General features: G+C 35.1%; 1 protein-coding gene across 2 annotated transcripts in view; it reads right to left on the reverse strand.

Moving 5' to 3' along the window:
- LOC124366394 (facilitated trehalose transporter Tret1-like) overlaps window positions 1-10,485 on the reverse strand; it is a 62,739-nt gene extending 52,254 nt beyond the window's left edge. Inside the window, exon 1 of one of the 2 annotated variants that reach the window (XM_046822915.1) lies at window positions 9,322-10,485. In XM_046822915.1, coding sequence (XP_046678871.1) covers window positions 9,322-9,413 — 92 coding nt within the window. In that variant the 5' untranslated portion in view covers window positions 9,414-10,485. The remainder of the gene's footprint in view (window positions 1-9,321) is intronic. The other variant, XM_046822916.1, reaches the window with a different exon arrangement.
- Between the last annotated feature and the right edge of the window lie 776 nt (window positions 10,486-11,261).

The raw sequence follows: 11,261 nt of genomic DNA on the forward strand, positions 1-11,261 counted from the left end.
AAATTTCACATATATGTAGCTCATTTCATTCTCAAGATGTCCTGTGGACAAACTAACCATCGTATAGAAAAGATGTTTATCCCTCCCCCTCGACCGACAAAAGAGAAATTGTGTCTACAGAGTGGCAGGCTTCGATGACGCTCAGCCAAATTCAACGGTGGAGATTCATCATCTTGGAATTCAATCTAGTCTAAGTCGAAATTAAATTTTATCCAAATGTCAAATACAAAAATGAAATCTATTTCTAGATGTCTCCACATCTGATACGTTAACATATTTCCTCATAAGTTTGGTTTCATAACTGTGTTTAAATACTCGTAATGTCACTATAAGATGAAATGTCTTCACGTAGTACTATTCATGTGTTAATACGTCGCATCCCATGTGATAGTACCTAGTTTGTTTACAATTTTATTTATTCTGCTAATTTCTCGCTGTATCATGTTTATGCTTAAGGCCTATATAAAAATGTGCGCTGTAGATAAAAATGGGATGAGTCAGCCAAATTCCATAGAGTGACATGCACCATCATCGAACTCAGTGTTGCCAATATAGAAATGAAGCTTCGTGCATAATTTCAAATCCTACAGATCTGTTCGTTTTCGAGAATTCGTGTGAACAGCAGATGTACAGACAAATTTCTCTAGGACCTCAAAGTAAAGGCTTCGCTAACGGTCAGACAATTAAATCCTTTGTTGAAACCCGGAAAGTCTGGTAGGTCTAAAACTCTCTTTAGACTAGAATCTGGGGATCGTGGATTTGAATTTGGATTTGGAATAGTGATTGCATTACAGATATTGAAAAGTTTTTGCATATCAGCTTCAGAACTAAATTTATGCAGAATCACACTGGTTTGGTCAACAGAACAAAATAAATGCTCGTAGCAGCATTTCAAAGAAGACAGTACACGGAAGTTAGTAAAGTATTCGATAGTAAAGTTCTGGCCATATGTTATCCACCCAATATTATCAAAAGAGATTAGGGCTAACGATAAAAACCCTCTCAACAGTCCTTCTAAATCAATAAAAATGAAACTGTATCATTTATACCGGTTAAGCTGAACACAATATGTCAGTTGTTATTCCTTGATTAACTTTGAGCCTCTTTGGAATATAAGAAGATGGTTTCAGAATGGTTAAAAAATAAATTAAAGTACTTAGAAATATTTAACATATGAGAACTATGATATAGTGAACTCCTATGTATTTTATGTTTTGAACTCAGAGGAAGTTTCTTATTTTCAACCGATACAGAGTATTCGAACTGCAGACACGAACCAGTCTGACAAGAGCGACTTCTGCTTCCGAGGACGTCTTCAGGAGGAACACCTGTCTTGACTGATAAAATTGTTTCTATCTGTATGACACATTGCGTCTTGCTAAGGTACCAATTATTTTCCATCCCATCGAGTTGAACCATCATTTTTTATCTTTATCTTTTACTAATCAACTATAACTCTATCTGGTTTTAGAATTTGCCAATAATCTACTCCATATAATGTTCAAATTTGGAAATACTGTACATTACTATGTAGTTGCCGAAGCATTGTGAAGGAAGCTAGGTCATATTTTAGTCATGAAGGAGAGTAATATGGCATTGGAAACTGTACTCCATAAGCATTTCTATATATTTGATGAAGTATTATGATAGAAGCTAGGTCACATTTTAGTCGTGAAGGAGAGTAATATGACATTGGAAACTGTACTCCAGAAGCATTTCTATATAGTTTATGAGCATTGTAAAGAAAGCTAGGTCACATTTTAGTTGTGAAGGAGAATATTATGGCATTGGAAACTTTACTCCTGAATCATTTCTATACAGTTGTCGAAGCATTTTGAAGGGAGCTGGTCACATTTTAGTCGCGAACGAGAGTAATATGGCAATGGAATCTGTACTCCAGAAGCATTCCTATATAGTTGATGAGCATTGTATAGGAAGCTAGGTCACATTTTAGTCGTGAAGGAGATTAATATGACATTGGAAACTGTACTCCGGAAGTATTTCTATATAGTTGATGAAGTATTATTATAGAAGCTAGGGCACATTTTAGTCGTGAAGGAGAGTAATATGACATTGGAAACTGTACTCCAGAAGCATTTCTATACAGCTGTCGAAACATTATGAAGGAAGCTAGGGGCACATTTTAGTCGCGAAGGAGAGTAATATGGCAATGGAATCTGTACTCCAGAAGCATTTCTATATAGTTGTCGAAGCATTTTGAAGGGAGCTGGTCACATTTTAGTCGTGAAGAAGAGTAACATGGCATTGGAAACTGTACTCCAGAAGCATTCCAATAAAATTAAGACCGCAAAATCTGTAATTTGTACTTGATACTGTAGACTTCATTTGGTAGAAAGGATCCCAACATGGATTTAAAAAGAAGGTTGCCAGGTCCTAAACATATTTTGATCCTAAATATAGTGATTTTTAGAAGAGTTTTAATCTTCATTTAGGAATTATGCTTCCGTTTTTGTTTTTTTTTTTTTTTTTTATAATGGTGGGAATATTGAGGAAAAAGGCTTTTATTATTGAACAAAAATAGAAGTAGATTTGACAAAAAGGAAAGTCAGAGTTAAGATTCCCTCCCGACGGAAATATCCTCTACAACTTCCTCTTCCTCCGAGGTGCAGATAATCCCAAGCGCTCTTTTTTGAAGCACGAAAACTCTCGCCAAAGAGGATTCAGAAGCCGCCCCCACAACCTGACTCCATAGCTAAGAACAGGGTACATTTGTCCGAGTATACAATTTTTAACGTTACTTTGTGTAAGAAATTAGATAAACACCGAAGGCAATAGAGCGCCCAAATGCAAACCTGACCAATTTGAGAGTTCCATCCTAGGCCAGAATCAGTTGTAATACCCAAGAACGAAACATGATCTGAATGTACGGGAGAATCCGCATTCCTTGTAAATCTGAAGAATCATCTCAGCGGTGGAAGAAACATGCTGTTGGGCTCATATAGTAGTACTGTACGCTGAATAAGAGCAAATCACTGACCCATACAACCCACTTAGAGGCCAGAAGGTCGAGGAGAATGTGCCAAAATGGCCTGCAGAGGCCGCCCAGACAGCACGCGCCAGCAGTTACGGCTTCCTGCGTTTATACCAGAAGGCCCACTTAACGCTAAGCGGGTCAGAGGCGCTAGTGTCTCCATGGATCAGTTGTCTGGAGATACCAGTTAACCAATTAGAGGTAACAACGCTAATTACTCTCAGTGATAAAGACGCTTTGCTACTGTTAATTCCAATACGAACCGTACGTCTGAAATTCTGACACGTTACAGAATTCGCAACTGACAAAAAATGTAAGAAGTATTTTTCTTGAAGGTTCTGAATCATAATTTATTGCAAAGAGTACAATTGTGCTCCTAATAAGACAACGAGAATACATATTTTGTAGTCTCTGATGTTGAAACTATGTAAAGAGATCATTTGGAGCTTCATCACCGATTTTTGTTCATCTCTTCAGAAGAACATGACCCCAGATTCTAGGAGTCAAATTTGTGATAGCAGTTTCCAGACGCTGCACTAAAAAGAAAGTGAACTGGATCCAAAATCAACATTCACATTTAATGGACCCTTCTCACCATACCTACTGTATGTTACTATAAAATATATTACGTGTCAGGAAATAGATTCTCATCACTCTACAGGATACGTTGGCCATCGTAGAATTATAGAAAATTTAACTTGTTTAATGATCCTCAAGCATGGCTCACACCAAAAGAATGGTTGTGTTTACCAAGTCAACGAATTCTACCTGTATTACTAAAGTCGCTGCACTAAGTGGAAGGTGGACTGGAGCTACATTTAACTCGACCACAATGTCCTGTGCGACTTCCGGTGTCTCTGTTGCCTTAAGTAGTACTCCTCTAGTTCAAATCTGCACTTTATTTCATTTTCTTCTAACCTTTCTTTCCTTCCCTTAAGGTCCATTTCGACCCTCACTTCCCCCCTTCACTTTATTCTGCCAACTCACTTATCCACTTTCGTATTCCTGACATTCCAAAGTTATGTTTGGCATTTTTCTCTTACTGTCTAATTTTCTTTTCCTGTTTTTCCTTGTTTTTTTTTTTTTTTTTTTTTTTTTTTTGTTTTTTTTTTTCATTTAACCACAAGAAAACCGGAACAAGCAGCAATGGATGTGGATGTTCCTTTGGATGGGTGATCTCTGAACGAACGTGCCCTTTCCAGCATTCCGCTTACCTTGCGATTTGTGATGGTTCAGTATCCGCTGTTCCTAACCTCTTTCAAAATCAAAATGGATGCAACTCAGGGGCTAAAACATCAGGGACTAAGCTCGAGCAAAGCACTGTGTAACTTGTTATTGTAACCAACCTAGATACTTCATGTTCTTTTCCTTCAATACCTCCAACCTGAATTCCTGGCCTTACACTCTCAGCCCAACGTGATTATGACAGGACAAGATAATTATATATTGTATACTATTAGGCGATTAAATTCTAATGTTGTCTCTGCGTGTGTCTGCATGTGTTTTACTTAATGAAGTAATGATTCCTGGTTAACATGGCCTGTCCCTATTTCGAAAATCCCTCCGGGCTACGCCCCACTGGTCTTGGAAATTCCCTTAACACTCCATTATCCATTATATTAATGGCTTACTCAGCAGATACTAAATGTGTTTTTAATCACCTATCAAAGCCAAGAATAATAGGTATAGTAGTTTATACACATGTAAACAAGTGTTAGTAAATGTTTAATGTTATTCACCTCAGTTACATTTTACAAATGGTATGTTACGCGCAGAGACTCTTGTTTATCTTGGTTTTGGTAGAAACTATTTGGGATTTTAATTATCTACAGTAAAATGCCATAATTTAATACGTTATAAGTGACCAATGGCCATCGACTTTAGTCACCATTTTAAAATTAGGATTTCTCCACACTGGTCTATAATAATTCAGTTGTTACTAAAATTGAATATTTTCCTGGTGTCTATGTTTAAAAAAAATGAAATTGCATATGAAGCCGCGAGTAACTGCTAGATTACTATAAAGTGCTGGAACTGAAAGATTTATGCTATCGCGCTTCATCTTGTACCTTTCCTGTTTGTGTATTTTATGCTTCGATTCAAATTCCGACCTTGCAAAACTGTGTATACATTATCTCTGAATTCTCCAATCTGTATCATAATCAAACTGTTTGTCTCATTCTAAAGCAATATTTTCTAATGCATTTTCTTCAATTCCTATCATAAATTAGGACGACCAGACAACCTTTCATCTCCTTAACTTTACTCTCCACATGTCTTAGTAGGTGCCCAACGTTTCGGAGATTGGAATCCATTCTCTTCGTCAGGTGGGGTAGGTATTAATACATACAAAAATAACGAACAGAATTAAGTACAGAAGGGAAAGAAAAGGGTCCAAACATACCCAAAAGCTGCTTGGAGTCCACTCCAGGCGTTGTCACTGCACAGGATGCAAGTCCTGAGCACAAATCATAAGTACAAGGATCACAATCACACATCACACTAACACAGGCTACAGTGGGAAACGTTCAGTTTTTCACTTCTGTTCGTTATTTTTGTATGTATTAATACCTACCCCAACTGACGAAGAGAATAGATCCAATCCTCGAAACGTTGTGTTGTACCTTTTATAACCTATAACGATGGCAAATGTCCGAAATCCTGTTATCCTTTCATCTCTGTTTAATTTTGTTATTACTAAAATAATAATAACTTTTTTAGGATAAAGAGTCACGATAATAGATTTTCGAGGCTCAAAAATCCTCTTTCTAAAATATTGCGCAAAATTCTTTTTTTCGATTAGGATGCCTATTTTGCACAATCAGCTCGTATAAATCAAAAGATCTGTCCTAACATTTACTAAGGTAGATGGATGCAGGGCAAAAATTCAAAACTGATTCAAGGTGTTGATAGGTCAGACGCTGGAATACCTTTTATTTCTGTTGGATTGGGCACGCTGAACTTAAAAGCCAGTGATACTTAAATGAAAGCGATAAGTAGGTCTAAATGTTAAAATTGGCATTTCGCCGTCTAGACGGTCGTATAAAAATCGAGAACCAGACCCAAACCGGTCGGTCTGATCAGGTTGGATTAACATAAAATCCGCTTCTCTTATTCGCAAGTGACGGTAAACAAACTGGATGCTTTTGAAATTTCATCTCCAAATGGTCTGGGATAAACAGAATTACATGAAATATTGTTCGTAAGATTTGTAGGAGGAGTTAAAAATAACAGATGATTAATGAAAGAAACAGAATTTGGCATCATTCAGTGATACAAGAAATCAGTAACTATGTTTCGAAATCTGCAATCTGATCTCTTCCTCAGGTGGGTAACTGACCTAACATGACGTAGGTTAAAAACAAATCATACCAGACAAAATACTAATTTCTTGTAACTGAACTTCAGCATGCATTTTTATTATCTGCATGTTTTAGAGCTCGTGTGCATTTAGTTGACACAAAACAGTTTTGTTTGTTAATGCTTATGCGTAGTAATTGGAGTGTAGTAACGTATTAGTTTAGTTATCCACCTGAGGAAGGCATCAGATTGCAGATGTCGAAACGTAGTTCCTTATCTCTTGTATCACTAAACGATGACAAATATCGGACAAATCATGGTCTTTCACGATCCTTCCATCGTCAGAAACAAACTTTAAACGAAGATTAATGTTTTACCCGGAATTTTACCGAGAATCGATGGTCATTTACATATAACAACCGGTTACAATATCGAACAATAACTCGAATAATCGATTGAAAACCTGTTATATAGTGCAATGTTAATTTGTTCTCAAACATCGTATCGAATATTATCGAGTCGCATCGGTTGGCGAAAAACGTCCCGAGGATCGCGTGAAGGTGATCAAGTGGAGTCGACATTCATTAGGTCCGCTTGTCTCAGGTCAATAACACCGTCTCTTGCAGAACCACTCGCCGCGGAGTTGGTGGTGAATTCAGGCTCCAGATGGTGAACACTTTTCACATTTAATTCTTAATTCTAACTTATCTGATTACATAATAAGGGAGAAAACATTTTTTAGATCACTCCACGTAAAATTAAAGGCATCTGAAGTAGGACATTTAGGCATTTTTTAATTAGACTGAAATAAAAACCGCTGAAGACAAAAAAAGTTTACTGCGTTTGTATAAATTTTGCAAGCTACACAAAAAGTACAAAACCATTTTCCATTAAGAACAAATTTAAAACATTTCAATTGTCTTTTTAATTGTATTTCAATAAAAAAATGAGATAAATTAATAAAAAATAACACTTGCTGAAGCTGTATCTCATGTACCTACGTACTGTAAAAATTGACATTTTTATTTTTAGCCGTTTTTTTGGACTGATTAAAAATTACAAAAAATCCTACGTTAAATGCTTATAATTTACGTGGATTGATAAAAAAAACTCGTTTTTACTTTTTCGGATTTAGGGACGTAATCAGTAATTTAACATATAAATATTTTCCAATCCCAAAATTGATTATACACCACCCTAATTGCTTAGTGCAATTACTATTATAGGTTTGCCAGACAGCCACTGAAAGTAAGTGGAAGGAATAAGGTGACCATCAGAGCTGCAGGGGCTGCTTGGGTTAACGTAATGTCCCATTTCTCCCACGATAGTGACTCTGGTGAATTAAAGGAAAATTTCGGTACCAGCGCCCATCCTATATCTCCATTCCTACTTGTAGTTAGATATTTTCCTCTTAGTATACTTTTATGGTGTTGAAAACATAAATATAGCCACTGTAGTACTAAACTAAAACATAACAGGCACAAAGAATTAACGAGCTTGAAACCGACGTGATGTTATCATCAAATTATTTTATTATTCGTTTAAGGAAGATTAGTGGATTTTTCACTTTCCATTTGTGGACAACGTAATATTTCTCAACACACTGGCGTATTCTTCCTTATTGATTTTATACACTTACAGAACTTCAATTTTTTATTATGAAATACGACAAACGTGTTTAATAACTTTCAAGACAACTACAGTTAAGACGAAATAAACTAAAAAATACATGTTCTTTTCAAGAGGGCATAATATATAGTATAATATAACGCGGCTTGTGGAAACGATAGCTGTCCACAAAAGCTATACAAAAGTTGGTAAAGAAATTTATTTTATAGATCTCTCGGTTAAGTTCTTAACCAGCTTGGTACGCAATTTTATTCTATTATGGCACCATCCAAGCATTAAATAAATTCACAAATCCTTTATTTACGAAGCTAGAGAAAAAATAAATAGTGGTCTGGAATGCGCGGAACACTTTCTAAACTTGTTGACATTTTTGTATCAAATTAATGATGCTAATATGTATAGATACAGCTAAGCACATATTAGAGATAGATAATAGGTCTGCAATACCAATCGAGGTCGAAGTTCTTATGGTCTGAGCTTCAATGTACGTACGACCAGAGGTATATTTATATTTTCCCCACAAGTGTAGACCCACACTGAACCCCACACTAGAGACATTCGTGATTGGTACTTTCCCGTGCCAAACCGTCCAACGTAATCTCTGAAATGGAAAGTACAAGCTTCGATACTGCCTTTGGTGCCATCGCACTTCTGGTGAAAAACGATAACATCGCTCGAAATATTATTCTAAAGATCAAGCTCAGATTACGTAATCGCTTTAACCACTACATAGTTCTTACCGGAATAAAAGTTCTATTGGACGAGATAAGAAGAGCGCTGTGCTTGGAAAATGACGGTCTAGTATTTGCAAGTACTCATTGTTATCTTTCCATTATCAATCAAGATTGTTTTATTTGTTTACTTTTATATCGGAAACAACAGTGTTCAGGTAATTGAAAACCAAACACGGGATAGTTTAAAATCACGTACCTTTGAAGATTCTTTTTGTTCGCCTTTTGGAAACAACCTTAATTTTATGGTATACTTCAATAGTAAAAAAATTTAACTTGATACGAGTAAATGCTGGAAAAGTACCTATATTTTCGATATCACCCTCTATTTGTTCAATTGTCGGTACCTTATATTAGCACACCTGGTGTAAACTACTCGTGTTTCCTCAAACAGTAATATATCGTTTTGTGTATAATAATCACATAAAATATCCCAACTTCTTACAATTAAATTAAAGATGGTTTCAATTAAGCAATATTAATTCAATAAATTGCATTTTTATATTTAATTTTAGAATATTAATAATGTTAAAGCGGTTGATTTTTACTTTCTCCAAATTAGGAGTGAAGTAGAAAAAAATTAATATTTTTCACTACATATTAGGCATTTAAATATTAACAACCGTAAACGAAAGCACTAATGTGTACCAATTACGTAAACAAACTTACCTGTCCACGCATTCCACCTGCGACTCCATATCACCACTATGTCTCCAGTCACTGACTAAACCAGAGGAGAGAGTCAGCGAGCAGCTGTTCATTCCATTCCTCACGAAAGTAACAGGTTCAAACACAACCAGCTGATTGGTGAGCCGCCCGCCATAACCTCACACAACATAACCTCACTTCTCGACCGCGATCGTACCAAGCTTGTACTGTACGTGACATTCTTGTAAGCCAATTAATTACCAATTGTTCATGGTTTATTACTGCAATATTCCAGGAATAAAGATTGTTTAATTCGGAGAGTTCGGTTTGCCAACACAGTGTTATTAATTTTCTTCAAACCGAGTTCCTTCAATTTTATTTTCTTAAATTTTCATTAAGAACACTAAATTTAAAAACCAATGTGGAAGATTACAAAGTATACAAATACTTCAGTAAAATCAGTATCTGTTCAATAATTTGTTTCATTTTGAATGTCCACAGGGTGAGATTCAGCTTAAATAATACTTGATGATAATAACTACCTCAAATAATTGAAGTCTCGATAGGATAAAAGTTCACTATTTATTTTCCTATTTGTTAGAGATTCAATTCAAATACAACATTTTATCAAAATTTAAATCCACAAAAAAAACAATAGCCCAAATAATTACTCCAATATAATTTCTAACAGTTCAATATTTATTTTCTTGCATGTTGCAGATTCAATTCAAATTCAAATACACCATTTTATCAAAATTGAGATCGATAAACAAAATAAATAGCCCAAATAATTGATGTCCAATAGGGTGCATAAAAGTCCACTATTTATTTTTCTGAATGTTAAAGATCTGTAACCGTGAAATTTCAAAAGAATAACCTAACCAAAAAACAATTGGAGCACTATAAGGTAATCGATTGATTTTTGGTTGGTTTGTTTAATAACTTCGCTGAAGACAATAGAAGTATTTTGTCCCTCCTCGAGGCTTTTAGTGTCTCAATGCTAATATTTTGTTAAATATTGTTATTACTTACGGTTAATATTTTAAATTCAATGTAGAGTTTCTTATGGGAGAGTGGGGGGAGTATTTTTAGAGAGTTCTTAATAAAAATTAATAGCTTACACAATAATTCTAAAAACATTTCCATCATTAATCCTGTCTTGCATTGCCGCCGTATGATCTCGATGATAAAAAGATGTAAAACCAAAACTGCCAATAAAACCGTCTGTTTGTACAAGCAAGTTGAAAAGGGCGGAACTGTACTATGGTTGGCTACCTACAGTGTAACCAATCTAGACGACTATGACAAAAAAGTGATCAGTATGGTTTATTTATCATAGAGTGTCATTTGTTTTGAATATGTCGCGATATCTTCTTTGTTTAAGTTACTTTCTTTCTTGATTAATTCTATAATTTATTTAAATATTTGGAATTGAATTTTTGTTAGTTCTTTTGTTTCGATGAATTCCATCGCATGTTTGGTTTGCAACCGTGTTAGGCCGAAAACATTTTCCGTATCAGGATATTTTGTGTACCTCACATGTTCACTAACTTGTGTGGATATTAAACGTTTTATTTCATTCAATGCACTTACCCTCCAAAAGCCTTTAATATTTGAAGACATGGTTTATTCCGGAAAACTTAGATAGTATTAATGACCTACATTTTTTTACAACATGTGTTAGTGCCCTGGAGAAACCTATGCCATAGAAATCCATGACAAGAGGTATGGTTTTTTAAATTATTTTTTGAACAATAAAACAACGGTTTTTCGCCACCGGTGTTTTTATTTAACTCAAATCTAAACTTACGGTTTGTATTTATTGCCTCATAAATGATGAGAACAGTTACAGTAAAAAATTTATGGTGAAATATTTATATATTTTTATACATAAACCTTTTTTATTCAAGGCATGGATTTAAAAATAAACTTAATTTTATATTTAAATATATCAATATTGT

Source organism: Homalodisca vitripennis, chromosome 7, assembly GCF_021130785.1.
Source record: "Homalodisca vitripennis isolate AUS2020 chromosome 7, UT_GWSS_2.1, whole genome shotgun sequence".
Taxonomy (NCBI): Eukaryota; Metazoa; Arthropoda; class Insecta; order Hemiptera; family Cicadellidae; genus Homalodisca; species Homalodisca vitripennis.